The 21,395-nt window shown below is 36.8% G+C and overlaps 1 protein-coding gene across 1 annotated transcript in view; it reads left to right on the top strand.

Moving 5' to 3' along the window:
* Positions 1-21,395, top strand: part of LOC150097913 (TBCC domain-containing protein 1-like) — a 349,586-nt gene that overhangs the window by 177,786 nt on the left and 150,405 nt on the right. The window contains exon 10 of the mRNA XM_090406629.1: positions 14,453-14,573. Within this exon, the coding sequence (XP_090262755.1) occupies positions 14,453-14,573 (121 nt within the window). The remainder of the gene's footprint in view (positions 1-14,452; positions 14,574-21,395) is intronic.

Here is a 21,395-nt window from a genome sequence, read left to right as displayed (position 1 = left end):
CAGTAATGGCCCTAAAACAGACCCCTGAGGGCACACCACTAGTAACTTTCCTTTTCCTGGATATTGCTCCCACATACACAACTTGTTGATACCTATCAGATAGCCAGTCTCCAATCCAATGCGCTAATCTAATATCCAACCCGATCCGCTATAGTTTGACTATCAACTTATCATGCGATAATCTATCAAAAGCCTTTGCAAAATCTAAGCATGTTACTGTGTATCCTTCTCCTCTCTCCAAGGAAGCAGTCACCTTATTGTAATAAGTAAGTAAGTAAGTAGATACTAAAATAAGTAAGTAATTACTGAAATATGACCTCCCTTTAGCAAATCCATGCTGTCCATCAAAGATAATATCATTGTTATCAAACCAATTCTGGATCCTAGTTCTCACAAGCTTCTCCAACAACTTAACCACAACACCTGACACCCAGATAGGCCTATAGTTTGATGCTTGAGTTCTGTCATGTCCTTTATGAAGTGGCACAATCTTGTCCTCCTTCCACTCCTTAGGAACTTGAACCAGTGCAAGACTCATATTAAAAAAATGTCAAGGCCGGTGTCAACTCCCTGGCACATTCCTTCAGAATACATGGTGATATATTATCAAGTCCTACAGCTTTGTATATCCTTCAACTCTCCATACACCTCTTGTTCACTTACAGTCAGTCAGTCTCTCCTCTCCATCATCAACTGCTCTCAATCTCTCTCTCTCTCTCCATGAAGTCACATTCACAAGATTGAAAGACCTTTATGAACTGCTCATTAAGTATCTCCACCACAACTTCCTCAACACCAGTCTTTATGCCATTTTCTCCAATCAATGTTATCCTTCCATAATATTTCTTTCTTTTGCTGGCTACATATTGAAAGAACTCTTTAGGATTCTTTTTGGCTTCATTAGCTAACTGCTGTTCATACCTCACTTTAGCTACCCTCACCAACTAAGTCACCTGCCTTGCCTGGTCTTTGTAATCCTCTTGGAATTGGTTATTTTCACTTCTCCTATGCTGCCTCCATAATGCCCTTTTTTCTGTATCGCATGCTTAATCTCTTTATTCATCCATTTCACATCTATCTTATTTAACCTTCTCACCCTTGGAATACATTTAGACTTTGCATCTACTAAATAGTTTTTGAAAATCCCCCAAGCTGCATTGATCTCCTTTCCAGTTAACTCCTCATTCCATGCTACACCTACAAGCTGTCTCCTGAGCTCTTCATAATCACCCCCCCCCCCCCTTGTAGTTCCACATATACCCTTTTCTCACAGAGGTCCTCACACTGCTGGCAACCACCCAGGTAATCACCTCATGGTCACTCTCACTAATTGGTGGGTGATTTGACATCTCATTTATAATTACATCCTCTGATGAAATAACCAAATCTAAGATCCTCAATCCTCGCCTGCCCTCTATTACATACTGTCTGAGGTAGATATCCCTCAAAAACTCAAGAAACTCATTTTCATTACTTCCATTTGCTATCTCATCATTCTAGCCTATATTGCCATAATTAAAATTGCCCATAATGATCACTCTTTTCTTATTTGCTTGCTAATTTGATCATACATTTCATTATCACTACCATCCACATTACCTGGTAAGGATGTCGTCCTCATCTAACCATGTCTCACTTATTCCAACAATTTTTGGGTGAACAGACTCAATTAGTGCAACCATTTAATCTGCCTTGTTTCTTACACTTCTAGCATTTGTATACAAACACAACAGTTCATTCCTCGATCTACAGCTAGCTCCACTACTACCACTCATTTGAAGTGATCTCTCCATGCTCAACTGGGGCCATTTCCCTTTCTGCTTATTCATTTTAGAACCCCTCTTCAATTCCAACTGTTTCCTCTTGATCTCAGGTCATCCCATTCCTTTCCTGTCTACACATGCTTTCACATCCTCTTGGAGCATTCACCTTTCTCATGCTGTGTACCCTTGTCCACCCTGAACCTTTATTTCCCTGTTCCTCTTGCACACCCATTCTCTCATTTTCCATGCTCATGCCACTCACTTCCTCATTCATAACCACCTGTTTAATCTCTCCTGTCTTACTCTCTTGCTCTTCCACATCATTTCTCTCTTGATATGATTCATTCTCTGTACTCACTCCTCCAGCAGCAGCAGTCTCTCCAAGTGATTCACACCATAACCACTCAAATGCAGTCCATCTCTCTTATATAGTTCACTTCATCCTTCAAACTCATTCCACATATTAACAAACTGTACTCCTTTCTCTTCACACATTTCAGCTAACATATCATTAATAATCCTTGCTCTCTGCCTCATCTCACCACTATCATACCTAGGCAACATGCTTACTACCCTTACTGTCACACTATTCTCTTTTATCCATCTAAGCAGCCTCTTGATATCCATTCTGACATGCTCTTTGTCCTCTGTCAAGTCATTCATACCTATTAAAACCATAACTTTTTTGCTCGCTTCCTACTCATATCCAATGCCTCAATCACTCTATTCATTTTACTGCCTGGAAAACATATCCTGTGTATCCTCTCATCTCACCTTTAATAATGGAGTCGCCATACACCGCCACTCGCTTATCTTTCATTAACTCTTTCATACCAACATGATTTATTTTAATCGTTTTCACCTGAATTTTCTTAATTTCATTCCACATCCATTTCATCTCTTGCCTCGTCCAACCCAACTCAACTTTTGAATCTCGCGTCACATTCTCTCTATCATTCAGTCTTTCTAATTTTTGAACTCTTGACCACCGCTTCACACTTTCACTCTCATTCATCCTTTTGAGTGTCCGTACTTTCAGTCTGTGCATCCACTTTCGATTTTTCCCACTTTCGAACCTTGCATCACACTATTTCCAGTTTCATTCGTTCTCTCAATTTCGTTGCCTTCTGCCACATTTGCTTCACTTTCGTCCTTTTTACCATCCATTACGGTTTTCAAATCACTCATTTTCTTTATCAATGATTTTTTAACAATTTTTTGCCTTTCTTTCACACCATCCTTCTTTCGAATGATTATTCCTGACTGTATCCATGTGTGTTCACGGGGCCGGTTTGCCTGCTTGCGGGATGAAAAACCCAGATAAACTGGAGGGAAACCCTGTTGTCCAAGACCAGCTAACTTGGCTATGGCTGAGGAATATCCTTTAGCTCCTCACGTCGTCGACGGGAATCGAACCTGGGACACTCCTTCCCCAGGCATATCGTTGCAAAGCTCATATGCCTGGGGAAGGAGTACAAGGGAACTATCAATGCGTTATGTATGTGCTAGCCTAGTGGACAATAAATATATGATACTGTATGAGGATCAACATCTCTTTGGGAAGAGTCGTTCATGCGTTAGTAATTTACTAACTTTTTATAATAGAATAACAGCTGAGTTAGATAAAAAAAATGACTACACGATGATTTTGCTGGATTTTGCAAAAGCATTTGATAGAATATCACATGGAACTCTGTTATGCAAATTAGAACAAATTGGGATGGATATGGCACTGGTTAAGTGGATAAGAGGGTGGCTGCTGGAGAGATATCAAAAAGTGATATATGGAGGAGCAAAATCTAGATGAAAACAAGTGACTAGTGGTGTGCCACAAGGTTCAGTCCTGGGACCATTATTGTTTAATTTATACCTAAATGATATCGGACATAACCTGAAATGAAATATTTAGTTGTTTACTGATGATGTAAAATTAGGTAAAATAATGGTTAATCAAGGTGATGTGGAAAGTTTGCAGAAGAATATAAGTAGGCTGTCAGTATGGATAAAGTTAATGGGCATCAGTTTAATGTCGAGAAATGTAAAATTATGCATTTTGGGATAAATAGATTACAAGCCATGTATGACATTGATGGCACTGTATTCCAGGAAATAGATGAAGCTAGAGATTTAGGAGTGGTGGAAGTAGACAGGGAGTTAAAGTTTAGAGGACATATTGCTAAGGTTGCATAGGTAGCCCATAAGATTACTTGGCTATTGAAGAACACATTAACAAGTAGAGATAAAGATGTTCTATTCCTCATTATAAGGCCTTGATATGCCCACATCTGGATTACTGTGCTCAAGTTTGGTCCCCTGGGTTTCTTGGGGAGGAGGAAGTGGTGGAGAGGATTCAGAGGTGAGCGATCAAGATGATGAGTGGCCTGTGGAATGTTCCTTATGAGGATAGATTGAAGGTGTGTGGATTGCAGAAGTTGGTTGATAGGAGAAAAAGAGGGGATATGATAGAAACATTTAAGTTGCTTAAAGGGTTTTATAGGATAGATGCAGGGGAAATATTTCAGCACTTGGCTGGAGAGACCAGAACAAGGGGTCATCCCTGGAAGTTGAATAAAGGTGTAGTTAGTAGGAGTGTAAACTAGATTTTTTGCTTAGAGAGTTGTGAATGCATGCAATGAGTTGCATGAGTCAGTTGTGAGTGCTTTGTCTGTTAATGGGTTCAAGGAGAGGTATGATAGATTGGGTCTCCCATGATGAGTCTTCATACTCCGTGGAGGTGAATGTATAATAATAATAATAATAATTATTATTATAATTCCATTTATGTCAAACAAGACTTCTACAATATTCTAATCTTTCTCTGGTTTTCTTTTTTTTTTTAACTGTAGGAATTATGGAACTGTTTTTTACTTTACTAAAGCATTCATGGGTCTTTGTGGATTTTTTTTTTCTTTTGTAGTTTCATGTCACTCTGTTCCAGTATTTTGTATTCATGATTATTATCATTGTATGGGTATCTCCATTGAGTCAGAAGACTTACTGCAGGAGGCCCACCCTAACTGTTATTCACACGAAGATTGTCATACCTCTCCTTAAACTCGGTCACTCTCAGGGCACTAACAACTACCTCTAGCAGTCCATTCTGCTCATTCACCACTCTTCAAGTAAAAAATCTAGTTCATATACCCTTACTAACCACACACTCTTATACAGCTTTTATCATACTCAACCATTTTATTGTATATTAGTAGAGGAAAGTGGTGGAATGGTATCAGCCTGAGTGGAGCAACATTGATGGAAATACTTACAGAACAGACAATATACAGCAACAGAATGTTTCTAGGAAATGACTGGGGGGAGAGAGAGAATTAGAGACAGAGTGGACTGAATTATCAATTAAGCAAATTGCTTGATTCTTTAAAATGTTATGATGTGAGAAATTTTTGTTCCAAATGCTATTTGGAACAAAAAAATGCATACCAAGCTTTTCAGAGGCAGTGGACCTTGATAGAGGATATTGAGTATAGAATTAACCCAAGAAGAGAAAATTGATCCTGATTGGCAACAGGAATATTGTCAAATGTGAGGAAGGGTGTGTGTGTGTGGGGGGGGGGAGATGAATGGTCTTTCTTCCTGGAAATGAGATAAGTATGCTTTAGTGACATTAAAATTCATCAATGTTTCCTCATCCAACTTGAGAATAGGGTGAGGAATTCACTTCAGAAATTCACCGAGGACTGTTTAAGGTTTAGGGACCAAATGTAATGAGTGAGAATAAGGTTAGGCCATGGTGTCATTTGTTTGAAGAAGTGTGCAACAATGTTCACGATGAAGAGCACAGTGGCCAGCCGCTGTCTAAAGTATTTACTGAAATAAAGAGTCAAAAGGCTTCATTATGGTGATGCAAAATTATATAAATCAAGTGGATATTAAATCCAGCATTATTTCAAAGCCTTTTGGCTCTTTATTTTAGTAAATACTTTATGCACTGACCGAGAGTTCGCTTACGAAAAGTACACCTCTCCGATACTTCAAGTTCCTTAGTACTGAATAAAAATGTTTGCTCTCTTAAGGTTTCTGTCCAGTCTCTGAGGAGAACCAACCAGTTCGAACACAGCTGTCAGGTCAGTGAAACCTTATAGAAGCCGAACATATGGATGCTTGAGCAAGTGATCATGTCTTCTATAAGGTCCTTGCTAGGGCAACTCGTAAATGCCTGCGAGTGTCTGGAACACTTTTTTTTAGCGAATGGCTTTCCCCTTCACAGAGCACCTCAGAAAAAATTTCATGTGTTCTAAAAAAATGTCACATACATACCTCCTTCAAGTTGCACCAAAAAGCTACCCTTTAACTTCCCACCAAAAGATTCTTTCCATCGTTAGACCACTATGGGATCTTTTAGATCCCTTGCTCCTGCCAACTAACCTACTTTAAAAATAGGAAGAACAGTGAATGTCTGGAAGAACAATGGGAACTATGTCCATAACCTAAACTACAGCTGTTCTGGGATAGCGGACCCTGCATAGAGATCAGCAGATTCACTGGAAAATAATTTTCTTCTAGTATATGAAAGGATATAGATCCGAGAGACCATTCCTAGAATCTGCCTCGGCATTACATCAAATCTTAACAAATTTGTATGTCTCGCTTTATCCTAGTGAGGACTTGGACCAGTTAGGACTGAGGATCCTGCTGTTCACACTATGTCTATATTTGCTTTCTTGTCAGTGTGCCTGTGTGTGTGCACATGCTCAGTTTATTTCTTTATGCCCATGAAGATGCCATGGTGACCAATGCAAAATATTGGCTTAATTTATTAACAAAATAAATTTAATTAGTATTTATTAACTATAGACATGTTTATTTCACTAATCATCAGCATGAAGGAATTGTTATCCAGGTTATGCAACAGCTCTTGAACCTCATTCTTATGCACTGCTATCTCTTCATCCAATGTAGTAGCAGCAGCACTGTGCACCATGTTACATATACCTGGATAAGTGACCACAGATTATCTGAATAAACTCAGATAATGAGTTTATTCAGATAATAACAGTAATAACAAGGATAGGTACCATCTGTATTCAGTAAAATTATTCTGTCACATTTATTTTCTTTCATTCTTTTACTTGCAGCCTAATGGTAAAATTGTTTTGGTTTGCCTTCAGCTTGCACAGCCAATTTTTTTTTTTGTACTCCAATTTAGCTTTCAATACAATACGATATTCATAACTCCTGTCACACTTATTCTTAATAAGTGTGACATTAATATTCCATCCACATTATCTTCTTCTTATGGATCCTTGATTAATAAGATACTGCATTATTTAAGCATCTTTATCATTCAGTAACTGATATCATGGGACCAAAGATAGAATTCTCATGAGTTTATCATATTTTCCAGCTTTTTAGTTCAACATGTAACCTGTCCTAATTGGAACAGTTAGATAGCTGCTATTTCCTAAGTATGTTTGGTATGATCACTCTTACCAGCTGGTGGCAAAACAGTCTTGTTCTTAACTAGGACCCCATCTGACCCTATGATCAAATTTAATCTTTTACCCTGAGTTCCCTTCTTTCACATGTTGCTTAAGAAAGTTGTCTTGCAACAACTCAATAAACTTTCCTTCGTTCTTATCATGAGTTTTTTCTGCTGCCCAATTAATATTTAGATAATTTAAGCCACCAATTATGATTACTTGCTTAGTACTTGTTGCATAGATGTAAGTATAAGAAACTGAACCACCATGTCTGTAGAACATCATATATTTCATCCTGTTGGCCTCCATTTCACACCAGATAGCCTGAAACTCAAGCTGTCTGTGATTGCATGGAACATTATTACTATGATTGCTTTCATGCATTTCTACCCTAACTGGACTCAAATTATCTGATATCATTAGTAATATCCCCCCCCCCAAAAAAAAATTCTGTCTTTCCTAATATACTCTACCCTTTATGATTAGTATGTTATAGCATCCTGACTTTTATAGCCAGGTTTCAACAATGCGAATAATCTTAGGTCACAACATACTCACCAAAGCAACAAACTCAATTCCATTGTTCTTGATGATCTTGGCATTTATACGAGGGCTGTTCAATAAGTAATAAGACTAATTTTACTGTCGTGAAACCACTCATTACAATATTAATTTCTGTGGAATAAAGAAATGTTGCTGTCTGTATTAACAAAAGAGGTTGATAGATGGCGTATATGGGCTGATGTACCAGAGTGTCACGTGACTAAACGCAAGCTTGTTTCGGCATGGCTACGAGCCACGACCAGTCGTCGAAACGGAAGCATCCTTGGAACAGCGTTATGCGATTAAATTTTGTGTGCGTTTGCAAAAATCAGCATCGGACACTTTTAGCATGATACGCGACGCTTTCCACGATGAAGCAATGCTGAGGACAAGTGTTTTTCGCTGGCATAAAATTTTTAAGGAAGGAAGGCAAAATGTGGAAGATCTTGAACATGAGGGAAGACCTTCAACATCCATCACAGAGACAATGATCAACATAGCAGCGATTATCATCAAGGAGGATCGCAGAATTACAGTACGCCAGCTGCATGTTGTCCTGAATATTTCTGTGGGAAGTGTTCACTCAATCATGGCTGAACATTTGGGACTGAAACGTGTTTGCGCCCGATGGATTCCCAAACTCTTGACACCGGAGCAAATGCAGTATCGAGTGGATGTGTGCACAGAATGGAAAGAAAGACTGGAACAAGAAGGTGACAACTTCTTAAAATGCATCATTACAGCAGATGAAGCTTGGTTGTATCGCTATGTCCCTACAATGAAACAACAAAGTAGTGAATCGAAGCATCCATCTTCGCCTACCCCCAAGAAAGCAAAAACTGTAAAATCGGCTGGTAAAGTTATTACCATAATGTTTTTTTGACTACAAAGGCATTGTTTACCAACACGCTGTAGAACCCGGAATACTGTAAACGGCTCATACGATGTGGATGTTTTATGGACAATGGTGCAGCACTTCAAAAGGAAGCGTCCATTGCTGAAGAATGGCTTCTTATTGCATCACGATAATGCAAGGCCACATATTGCTGTTTGTGTAGTAGACGTTTTGCAGACGAACAACATAGATATCCTACCACATCCTCCATACAGTCTTTATCTCGCACCGTGCGATTTCTGGCTGTTTCCTCAGCTCAAGAATCCACTAAGAGGCCGCCATTTCGAAAGCAACAAAGCATGTGTAAAAGCTGCGGAGGCGGTTCGAAAGAACTCTCAAAAAACGGACTTTCAAATGTGTTTAAGAAGTGGACGCAATGTTGGTACAAATGCATTGCATCTCATGGTAGTTACTTTGAAAAAGTCCATGTAAATGATGACGATTAAAGGTAATCTGTTTTCTGTATAAATCTAGTCTTATAACTTATTGAACAGCCTCCGTATATAGACATAAGTTACCACTAAGCTTATTTTTTATACTTATATCTACAGTCTACTTGATCCAGTTGGGCAGCTTTCTTTTTTCTCTCTCCAAATAAACTCAAAATATCCAAACCCAAAGCATACCTTTGCTCCCTTTTGCCAGATACATAACCATGCTCAATGATATTCATATCATTATCATGTTTGCATACTATAGCTGAACTACATGCACACATTCTCACCAATCTTCCCATGGTCTACACTATTTTCCCTTACTCTCTACACTACATTGGGTTTCACCCTAATAAATTATTTTCTGCCATCACACTCACTTAGATATTCAATACATACCTATTTCCTGTACACAGCCCGAATACTGACTTACTATTATAGTCCTCTTTCTTAAATCATTATTGTCATATTTTAGTAATCAACTCAGATTTTTCACTCATTTTTCCTTCTTGTTTTTTCCAACAGTCCTTTCATATCCTCTCTCACACACACCATATTTGTCACTACCTAAATCATTAGTTCCAACAAGCACTATCATCTCATTTACTTTTGTTTTTTGTTTCTCTGTTAGATTTGTCAAATCTTTAATTTCCTATAAGCAAAAATTCCATTTTTGCTTATAGGAAGCTCAAAGTACCAACTCCATTGCTAAGCATAAATTTTTTGATTGAATTGTCATATAATCCTTTTTTTTTTTTTTTTCCTTCTTGTATTCTAATTGATTTGTCTTGTTAATATTATTATTCTTACTAACTTCAGTGCTTTTCTGCCTCTTCTTTTTTCTGATTATTTTTCTTATCCTAAGTTTCTTTAAACATTTCTCGACTTTTTCAAATTCTGTGGTTGATTGTCTAATAATTTAATTTGAATGGAATGTTTCAAATCACAAGTTACCCTTGCTTATATTATTAACATCAATGCTGCAGCACTTCTGCTTCAATGAGACAAAGGTTCTCTTCACTGGCTGCACCTATATTAAGTTATGCTTTTGACACCGCTTTGTTTTGCCTAGTTTTTGGTGCAATTTTTAACTGTTAAATTAACAGTATTTCTACAATTATATTACCCGTTATCATCATCATATTAGTGCTAACAGCCATTTAAGTGCTCACGACCTTCCAACTATCCTTGGATTTCATAACCATAATTCTAGGATAAGGTGATTAGCCGTGTGCCTATAAGTATTCTTTGTATGTAAATTGCTTGCATTTGCCTAGCCAGTTTTGCTTAACTGTGGGATGAAAAACTCAAGTTTCCAGGAGGAAAAGTCCTGCCTCCAGCATATGAGGCCAGCTTACTCACCTTCAGTTGAAAAGACTTGATAAAGGTTCTTCTCATTCTAGTTGGAATTCAAACCTAGGTCTTCCAACCAAAGGTTTTGTCTATACTGACTGAGCTATGGAGGCTCACCACAATTACTGTATTTTTCTGTGTAAAAGACGAACCCAAAATTAATAAATCAATATTTTAAACATAACACAGAACACATTTGATATTTTTTTAAATATCATCGTCATCATCAAATTCCTGCCATGTACCCTCAAGGGGTGTACAGGATATGATAATACTACATGAAAAAAATTACATCATTACTAACTTCCTATCTACAATTTTCCTCCAAATCAGTCTGTTACTTGTCAAGAACTCCGACATTATCAGATCTTATATTTCTATCGTCTAAGGCACTTTGTACCCTATCAATCCACCTATATCTTGGTCTTCCTCTGGGTAGTTTTGATGCCAACCTGGCAGAGAACACTTGTTTTGCTAATCTTTCCTTCCCCCATTCTGTTTAATTGACCATACCACATGAGATTAGCTCTGCTAACACATTCCTGGATGATGACAATGTCAAGTTCTTTCCTAATATCCTCGTTTTTAATATGATATTGCCATTGATGCCATCTGTTCATGCCCATAATCTTTCTCAGGACTCTCATATCTGCGGTCTCTAGTCTTTGGTCAAGTGTTTTACTTCTGACCCAGCTCTCAGATCAATAAGTTAAAACTGGTTTGAACACTGTCTTGTATACAGCTAATTTAGTGTTCCGACTAATTTCTCTCTTATTCCATATGAATTTATTCAATTGACTTCCCACCATACCAGCTTTGCTGATTCTGTTGTCTGTTGCCATATTTAATTTACCATCTTCTTAAAAATCGTGCCTAAGTAGCTGAAATGTTTTACTTGTTCCACAGGTTCTCCATTCAAAACACAGTTGACATTTTCAATGATTCTGTCTATTTTCATTGTCTTTGTCTTTTTATTGCTGACTTTCATACCATATCTATTACAACAGCTATTCAATTTAGTCAGAGAATCTTGCAGACTTGTAGCAGATTTATTTTGAAGTATAACATCGTCCGCATAAAGCAAAGAGCTGACACTAACATCTCCAATTCTGATATCATGTTTAATACCACTTTCCTTCATAATGTGATTCATATAAATAATGAATAACAAAGGGGATAATGTACATCCTTGTCTCACACCAGATTTAACATTAAACCATCTAGCTGTACTTCCTTCATTTCTAACTGCTGACTTACAACTTAAATAAAGACTAAGTATTGCTTGATATAATGCCCCATTGACACCATATAACTGCAGCATATTGAATAGTTTCTCTCTTGGCACCTTGTCATATGCCTTCTCCAAATCGACAAAACTTAAATACAGATCTTTGTTATATTCCCATGCTTTCTCGACTATTTGTCGTAAAGTAAAGATCTGATCCTGACAGCCTCTATTTGGCCTGAATCCAGCTTGTTCTTCACCAAGCTTGCATAGATCTTGCCAGGGACACTCAGTAGGGAAATACCTCTGTAATTCTCACATTCAGTTTTATTTCCCTTTTTGTGTATGGGTACTATGAGAGCTCTACTCCAGTCATCGGGAATTCGTCCCTCTGTCCAGGCTTTCTGAACTATGCAGTGCAGCCACTGTAAGACTCTTATACCACCATACTTCAGCATTTCTGGTTGAATATCATCTACTCCTGCTGCCTTTCCACATTTCAAGCCTTTGATATCTTTTTCTATTTCGAGTATGGATATGTATTCCTGACTGCATGCCTGGTCAGTGCTTTTTTACCACTGTGCTGTCATCACTGCTTGTTTCATTTAGCAGTTTTTCAAAGTAATTACTCCATACTTCAAGGATATCTTTTTCTCCCATTTTCATGTCACCTTTATCGTCTCTAACTCCTTTTACAGCACTCTTTCCTCCATTCCTAAGCTTCTTCAACAACTTCCAGAATATTTTACCACCTTCTTGATATTTATTTTCTATATTCTTGCCAAAGTGTTCCCATGACTTTTGTTTAGCTAGTTTTACACAGTGTTTAGCATTCTTGCATTTGTCTCTGTATTCTCTAAGAGCAAAAGCTGACTTATTTGCCAGGAACTTTTGATATGCTTTCTTCTTTTCCTTCACTGCCTCTTTAACTTCCTGTATCCAGCAGGATACAGGCAGTTAAAGAGGCAGTGAAAGAAAAGAAGAAAGGATAAAAAAATCAGGGAGTTCTGATTTTTTTTATCCTTGCAGACAACCTCCCCACATGCCTCTCTGGCAGAATCAATCAAGGTTTTTCTTCAAGGCTTGCCACTGAATCTCTGAATCTCCAAGGTTTGATTCCTGTTCTTCTCAAACTCTTTCATTTTTTCTTCAATAATCTTTATGTATTTCAGTCTACAGTTCACATCTGAGAGCTGCTCAACTTTTATTCGCTTTAAAACTTTCTTATATGTTATTCTTTTCAATACGAAATTCAATTTTATCCTGCTCAAGACTAAATAGTGATCACTTCCAATTTCAAATCCTCTGTACACTCTGGTGTCCTGCACCAGGGAGAAAACATCACTATCAACAATAACATAGTCAATGAGACTTTTCTTATTCCTAGCCTCTTCTCTCCATGTGAATTTGTGCACATTTTTATGTTGGAAAATGGTGTTGGTAATAACCAGTCCATGTCCTGAGCAGAAATCCAACAAATATTTGCCATTATTATTAGCTTGGCTCTTTTCTCCAAATTTTCCCAAAATATTTTTGTATGTCTCACAATCATTTCCTACTCTGCTATTTAGATCCCCAACAAGGACCAACTTTTCCTTTTTCATTATGTCAGTTGCTTTTTCTAAAGCCTCATTTTGGTCTTTTTTGTTTCAGTCACCCCTATTATGTCTATCTGGTACTTATCTAATTCCTCAGCTAGTTCCATTTCTTTTCCATTCAGGCTTCTTACATTGATAGTACCGATCTTTAACTCTGGTGATGTTGAGTTGGGGTTTGTTTTCAGATTTGTTCCAGTAGCTGACTTTTCGCTGTTTGCCCTGGTTCCCTGGCAAAAACAATGTGGGCCTTGTTTAACCAGGTGATGCCCCAGCCGGCATGAAATTTTGTCATGTTGTACCATCATTTTTTATTTTGGTTTAACCAATAAGAATACAATTTGGTCGGCTAAATCCCAGATTGCCAGCCCATCCTTGTTTGTTCAGTATCCAATTAGATACCCAGCAGGGTGCACCACGAGAAGATGAAGATTGGATATTAGGTCAGAAACTTTGGTCGGTTCTCTGCATTCCTTTAAACTATGTGGAGGTCTCCTCTCAGTTATACAGCTTTGACCCTTAAGCACCTATTGATTATTTAAATTGATTGATGACTTTTAACTTAAAATTTGAAGAATATGACAATTGTTGTTTATTATTAAAAATGTCATATTGAATATGACATTTTTATTGGCTAGTGCTCAAAATATTGTTAATGCATTAATTTACCCTGCCAACGAGTTGCAGACGTATGAATGTTTTCAGAGTTCTAATTGTTTTTTTTTCAGAATCAGTCATTAATGACGTCAATTGACAGAGTTAAAAAAGGCTAGTGATTATCGGAAGCCTGTTTGCGGAGACAAGGCACCAGCAGTTTGACCATGTCAACTGCGGGTCTCTCAACTGGTTACCCTCTTTGTATAAGACGAACCCAATTTTTGGTCTAAAAATTTTAGAAAAAAAAGTACAATCTTATACATGGAAAAATACAGTATATTATTGTATGCATAAATTCAATAAATCTACTAAAATACTACATTAATATGCTAAATATAGAATTATAAATATATAAATATTCATTAGATACCAAATATCTAAAAAAAAAATAATAATCTTTTTGTTATAACATGTATGCAATCAATTTAATTAAATTAAAATTTTAATTAAATGTTAATCAGATTGTAGTGTCATGATATTATTGTTTGTAGAGACATATTATTATACAAAATATCCTTTGCTGGTTGAAAATGTTCATTTATTGATTAGGTTAACAAAACCTTCAATTTTGCACTGCTAGTTACTTGGATTAAGAGCAACTTGGGATTGAATCCTTTTGGGCTGTTTTCATGTTTATCTCGAGGAGTTCGCCTGTCATGGTGTAAAACAGGTAAGCACATAAAATTTATACTTGGTAACAGCTAAGTTTGGTATTATTCATTAATTTAATAAAAATTAAGATGTCTTATATAAATTTTATTTTCCCTAAAGGAAAAAATCTCCATTCCAGTTTTAGAATTCTCATACTCAAATATCTGGTTGAGTAAATTGTTTAACATGATATTATTACTCACCTAAAACCTTATTTTTGCTGGTTGAATTTTATTAACATTTTTTTTTTTAATCTTCAGTCTCCTTGTTTCTGATCTATTATTATTTATCTATATTAATTTCACTATTAAATGTATTGCTACATCCTAACCAGGTAAATTCCAAAACGCATACAGTATATGTAAGAACTTTTTTATTTTTTTCCCTGGTAATTTCCTATAAAAGCTATTACTTTAGTGTTGAGAATTTAAATATTCACATTATCATCTTAATGGTGTTGAACCAAAAAGCAGATTTTTTAACTTCTTCATTTACTATTTGATCATCTGCAGAAAGCACTGTGTTAACAGAAATTCTTTGATTATGCTGTATGCCTGCTTTCTTTTCTTCCATGTTTGAGATGGAAATAACTTCACTTGTTTGACTTCTTGATTTGCTGTTAATTTATCAATGATTTGTTCCTTTACATCCTCTGAACAGTATGATAGAATGTTCAAAGCAACCTCCAACTTAATAATTTGCCCCCCCCCCCTTATAATATAGTCATGTGGTTACATATTCACCAATAAAAATCTTTTCAGTTGTCCATCTGAAGTCCCTTTATCTTTTGATAGAGTATATAATAGTATCTGAAATATTTGGAAATCTTTTAATTCTTTTATTATAAATTTATATGCAGTATTTGAAAGGTTTATTCCTATATAAATTCAACAGCAATTTTATTCCCCCCCTCCCCTTTTACACACAGACATATGCACATAGAAATGACACTGGAGTTTATTGTATAAACACACATCATTACCTTTAGCATATGGATAATCAATCCTTATCCATATGCTGGACTATGATCTCCTCTATATTTCTCTGTCTCTGGCCCAGAAGCTCCATCATGTAGAAATGATGAAGTTTTTTTTTACCGAGCTTCAGCAATTATTCCATCAGTTATATAATAAATTTAGAATCTATTTTTTTGTAATAGACTATCTCCTTATTTAATAAGTTACATATTTATTCTTTCAAGATTTGTTGTTTCCAAGTTTTTTGAGATTTGCATTGCCATCATCTGTTTGGCTGAGAGGTTAGCATAGCCACTTTCCAATCACTATTTAGCATGCATGTTTGAATTCAGCTATGAACATTAATGTTTATGATTGTCTTTAGGTAGGAGATGAATTTCATTATCTGTTGTGACACCACTACCTTGCTTACTGGTGGCCTGAAAGTTTATAGGTTTACCACCTTTCATGAGTGGGAGTCATAAAAGAAATAAAGAAATAAAAATTCATCGACATCTCTCATTTCGGCATATTAGCAATCAAGGAATAATTTGCTACAGTGATTTCCTTCAGTGTATCATTTTTGGCTGAGACTTTCTAGTACTTTGTTATTGGGTTAGCTCTCCATTTGCTGTGATGAAATATGCCTGCAGCTCTGTATTATATAGTTTGTTTAAAATTATCAAGACAGATATTTCATAAATGTATTTTACATAATATATTTATTATAAATTTATAAATTTATTATAAATATATACATAATATGTATATGTCATAAATATATTTTACAAACTTCTTTTTTTTATAAGCTTTTCTGTATTTCTAAATGTAATTTTTAAATAATGGCATATAAGAGAAAACTTCACGCATGTAAGAGAAAACTAAATATAATTTATTACTTCTATACATTTCACTCAATATGTCATGAGCTTCTTTCAGGGAGAAGGCATAAGAACTGGTAATAAAATTTAAAGTCTATATACAAGTCATATAGCATGCATATAATATCACGTGTCTTGGTCATAGCTGTACAGTTGGAGGAAATGCAATTAGAGTTCAGAGTCATGGGAATAGATGCATAATTATTAATTTTAAAAAATTATAAATAACAGTAATCACATCCTAAACTCAGAACTAGGCATACAGTCTGTCCAATTAAGATTAGAATGGTGCATAGGGCTTCACATGATACAAAAAATATTTTTTTTTGTTGAAAGTTTATTTTCCACTTGGTTAGAGTATAATAAATTTAGTTTAATCCTTTATCCAAGTGTGAGCAAACAAAGTTTGCGCCTGAAAGTATCTTCAGGACTGGGTTAAGGTGGTACCACACCAGGGCAACTCGTTGCAAAGGTGGAGCAAGCTACCAACACTCCTATCCTAGTATCTCCCATAATGCAAAACACATCTCCTTGCGGATATGTCTAATGTTATGCATTAAGGGAAGGGCCACTACCCAGACCGGTTTCGACCTTTATTGAGATCTCTTCAGTGGGAGCCAGGCCCAAGTCGAGATATCAGGCAGAAGCATTAGCAGGTCATCTCCACCTATAGGAATTGCCAATTGGTGTGCCACCCTTTTTTTTAATAAATTACTCTGGATTTAGAGAAAGATGTTGAAAGTTTATTTTCCACTTGGTTAGAGTATAATAAATTTAGTTTAATCCTTTATCCAAGTGTGAGCAAACAAAGTTTGCGCCTGAAAGTATCTTCAGGACTGGGTTAAGGTGGTACTACACCAGGGCAACTCGTTGCAAAGGTGGAGCAAGATACCAACACTCCTATCCTAGTATCTCCCATAATGCAAAACACATCTCCTTGCGGATATGTCTAATGTTATGCATTAAGGGAAGGGCCACTACCCAGACCGGTTTCGACCTTTATTGAGGTCTCTTCAGTGGGAGCCAGGCCCAAGTCGAGATATCAGGCAGAAGCATTAGCAGGTCATCTCCACCTATAGGAATTGCCAATTGGTGTGCCACCCTTTTTTTTAATAAATTACTCTGGATTTAGAGAAAGATGTTGAAAGTTTATTTTCCACTTGGTTAGAGTATAATAAATTTAGTTTAATCCTTTATCCAAGTGTGAGCAAACAAAGTTTGCGCCTGAAAGTATCTTCAGGACTGGGTTAAGGTGGTACTACACCAGGGCAACTCGTTGCAAAGGTGGAGCAAGCTACCAACACTCCTATCCTAGTATCTCCCATAATGCAAAACACATCTCCTTGCGGATATGTCTAATGTTATGCATTAAGGGAAGGGCCACTACCCAGACCGGTTTCGACCTTTATTGAGGTCTCTTCAGTGGGAGCCAGGCCCAAGTCGAGATATCAGGCAGAAGCATTAGCAGGTCATCTCCACCTATAGGAATTGCCAATTGGTGTGCCACCCTTTTTTTTAATAAATTACTCTGGATTTAGAGAAAGATGTTGAAAGTTTATTTTCCACTTGGTTAGAGTATAATAAATTTAGTTTAATCCTTTATCCAAGTGTGAGCAAACAAAGTTTGCGCCTGAAAGTATCTTCAGGACTGGGTTAAGGTGGTACTACACCAGGGCAACTCGTTGCAAATTGGGAGATACTAGGATAGGAGTGTTGGTAGCTTGCTCCACCTTAAGGTGGTACTACACCAGGGCAAATCCTTGCATTATGGGAGATACTAGGATAGGAGTGTTGGTAGCTTGCTCCACCTTTGCAACGAGTTGCCCTGGTGTAGTACCACCTTAACCCAGTCCTGAAGATACTTTCAGGCGCAAACTTTGTTTGCTCACACTTGGATAAAGGATTAAACTAAATTTATTATACTCTAACCAAGTGGAAAATAAACTTTCAACATCTTTCTCTAAATCCAGAGTAATTTATTAAAAAAAAGGGTGGCACACCAATTGGCAATTCCTATAGGTGGAGATGACCTGCTAATGCTTCTGCCTGATATCTCGACTTGGGCCTGGCTCCCACTGAAGAGACCTCAATAAAGGTCGAAACCGGTCTGGGTAGTGGCCCTTCCCTTAATGCATAACATTAGACATATCCGCAAGGAGATGTGTTTTGCATTATGGGAGATACTAGGATAGGAGTGTTGGTAGCTTGCTCCACCTTTGCAACGAGTTGCCCTGGTGTAGTACCACCTTAACCCAGTCCTGAAGATACTTTCAGGCGCAAACTTTGTTTGCTCACACTTGGATAAAGGATTAAACTAAATTTATTATACTCTAACCAAGTGGAAAATAAACTTTCAACATCTTTCTCTAAATCCAGAGTAATTTATTAAAAAAAAAAGGGTGGCACACCAATTGGCAATTCCTATAGGTGGAGATGACCTGCTAATGCTTCTGCCTGATATCTCGACTTGGGCCTGGCTCCCACTGAAGAGACCTCAATAAAGGTCGAAACCGGTCTGGGTAGTGGCCCTTCCCTTAATGCATAACATTAGACATATCCGCAAGGAGATGTGTTTTGCATTATGGGAGATACTAGGATAGGAGTGTTGGTAGCTTGCTCCACCTTTGCAACGAGTTGCCCTGGTGTAGTACCACCTTAACCCAGTCCTGAAGATACTTTCAGGCGCAAACTTTGTTTGCTCACACTTGGATAAAGGATTAAACTAAATTTATTATACTCTAACCAAGTGGAAAATAAACTTTCAACATCTTTCTCTAAATCCAGAGTAATTTATTAAAAAAAAAAGGGTGGCACACCAATTGGCAATTCCTATAGGTGGAGATGACCTGCTAATGCTTCTGCCTGATATCTCGACTTGGGCCTGGCTCCCACTGAAGAGACCTCAATAAAGGTCGAAACCGGTCTGGGTAGTGGCCCTTCCCTTAATGCATAACATTAGACATATCCGCAAGGAGATGTGTTTTGCATTATGGGAGATACTAGGATAGGAGTGTTGGTAGCTTGCTCCACCTTTGCAACGAGTTGCCCTGGTGTAGTACCACCTTAACCCAGTCCTGAAGATACTTTCAGGCGCAAACTTTGTTTGCTCACACTTGGATAAAGGATTAAACTAAATTTATTATACTCTAACCAAGTGGAAAATAAACTTTCAACATCTTTCTCTAAATCCAGAGTAATTTATTAAAAAAAAAAGGGTGGCACACCAATTGGCAATTCCTATAGGTGGAGATGACCTGCTAATGCTTCTGCCTGATATCTCGACTTGGGCCTGGCTCCCACTGAAGAGACCTCAATAAAGGTCGAAACCGGTCTGGGTAGTGGCCCTTCCCTTAATGCATAACATTAGACATATCCGCAAGGAGATGTGTTTTGCATTATGGGAGATACTAGGATAGGAGTGTTGGTAGCTTGCTCCACCTTTGCAACGAGTTGCCCTGGTGTAGTACCACCTTAACCCAGTCCTGAAGATACTTTCAGGCGCAAACTTTGTTTGCTCACACTTGGATAAAGGATTAAACTAAATTTATGATACAAAAAATAGACACTCAAATTTGAACCTACTGTAATGTAGCATCTTGGTATGGTTCTGATGAATGCTATGTCTAGTGTGAATTGCATGAGAAACAAGGCCTGAACTTTCAGATTCCAAAAATTGTATATAATCTTGATGTTCTTCAGTTCTAATAGTAGCAGAATGGCCATTATTTGATACAGGGTATTTGATAAACACCAGGCAAATATAGAGGTATCTTTGATGAGTGGTAAGAAAGATGGCAACTTTCAGGTTGGTTTTGAAGGTGCTATACAAATTATATCTGCAAAAGGTCCTTGTTATTTGTTCAGAAGTTCTTTTAATCTGATTGCAATTTGGAAGAGGGTTAATAATTATCAAAGTCTTACTGTATCCATTAAGTAATAGAGTAAGTTTTATTTAATTCTTCTAACAGCAGAAACTCAGAAGAACAAATTGTACATGCTTAGTGTACAATTAATACTTATTTTTTGTGAAGGATGATGATGTGAAGATACAGGAAGTTTTCTGTTTACAGGAAGCTATCCTTTAAAGGCAGATATATCTATGCATTTTATCACTAAAAATGTCTATTAGGAATAAAATGATTCTTGATACATTAAAAACGTCACCTTTATATTGTCACAATTAAAGATCTTGGCCTTTGTAATTATTTTTACAAAGGCCAAGATCTATTACTTTTAATTTTACTTTTAACAAAAAAAAAAAAAAGGTACCAACTCTAGCAGTTGCTCTTTTATTTTTATCAACTCTGCTGTAGATCTTTGCAATTTCATATATATCTCATAAGTTCTAATATATTTTTTTCTATGATGACTGCTATGTCAATATCTTTATTTGTGAGGAACTTTATTAGTTTTCTTTCGCTATTAACCTTGTTATTTTCTGTCACTAAAATTAATAATTAATATAATCACCTATGTCCACTCAAAGGAGTTAACTACTGAAGCTTGAGAATAGCTAAGATAAATTTTTCTTTTCTGTCCTTAAGCAAAATCACAAACTTTGATGAACAGTTTCTTTACCTGTCTAATACCTGTCCTTCCTTTTGGTATGCAACCAGGTCCTCTGAGGATTGTAAGGTGAGGCCACCAGCAAGGATTCAAAACAACCTGTAGCGTTATTATTTATTGCTGGAGCTTAGGTGTATATAATATTGTGGTGCAAAGTCAAATTCACTGTCTTTATAGAACTCTGAAATAAATTCTGAATATTGCTTAAACCAAGACCATCATTGTGATCTAAGGAACAGCCCATTTGGCCATAGTAAAGAATATTGCACAAATAGTAATACTAGTAGCAAGGATTATACGTTGGTCAGACATAACTGGTAATTAGTTTACGGAATTAACAACGCATATAAAGTATATTAATTAAAGGTAACTTTAATGAATAACTTCTATATTTCGGCAACGTCACATTGCCATCTTCAGGAACATAAAGATATGGTA

Source organism: Typopeltis vanoorti, chromosome 16 (genome assembly GCF_054136105.1).
Source record: "Typopeltis vanoorti isolate ZY-2024b chromosome 16, IOZ_Tvanoo_1.0, whole genome shotgun sequence".
Taxonomy (NCBI): Eukaryota; Metazoa; Arthropoda; class Arachnida; order Uropygi; family Thelyphonidae; genus Typopeltis; species Typopeltis vanoorti.
The sequence above is the reverse complement of the archived record's forward strand: the minus strand, read 5'-3'. Positions and strand labels throughout refer to the sequence as shown.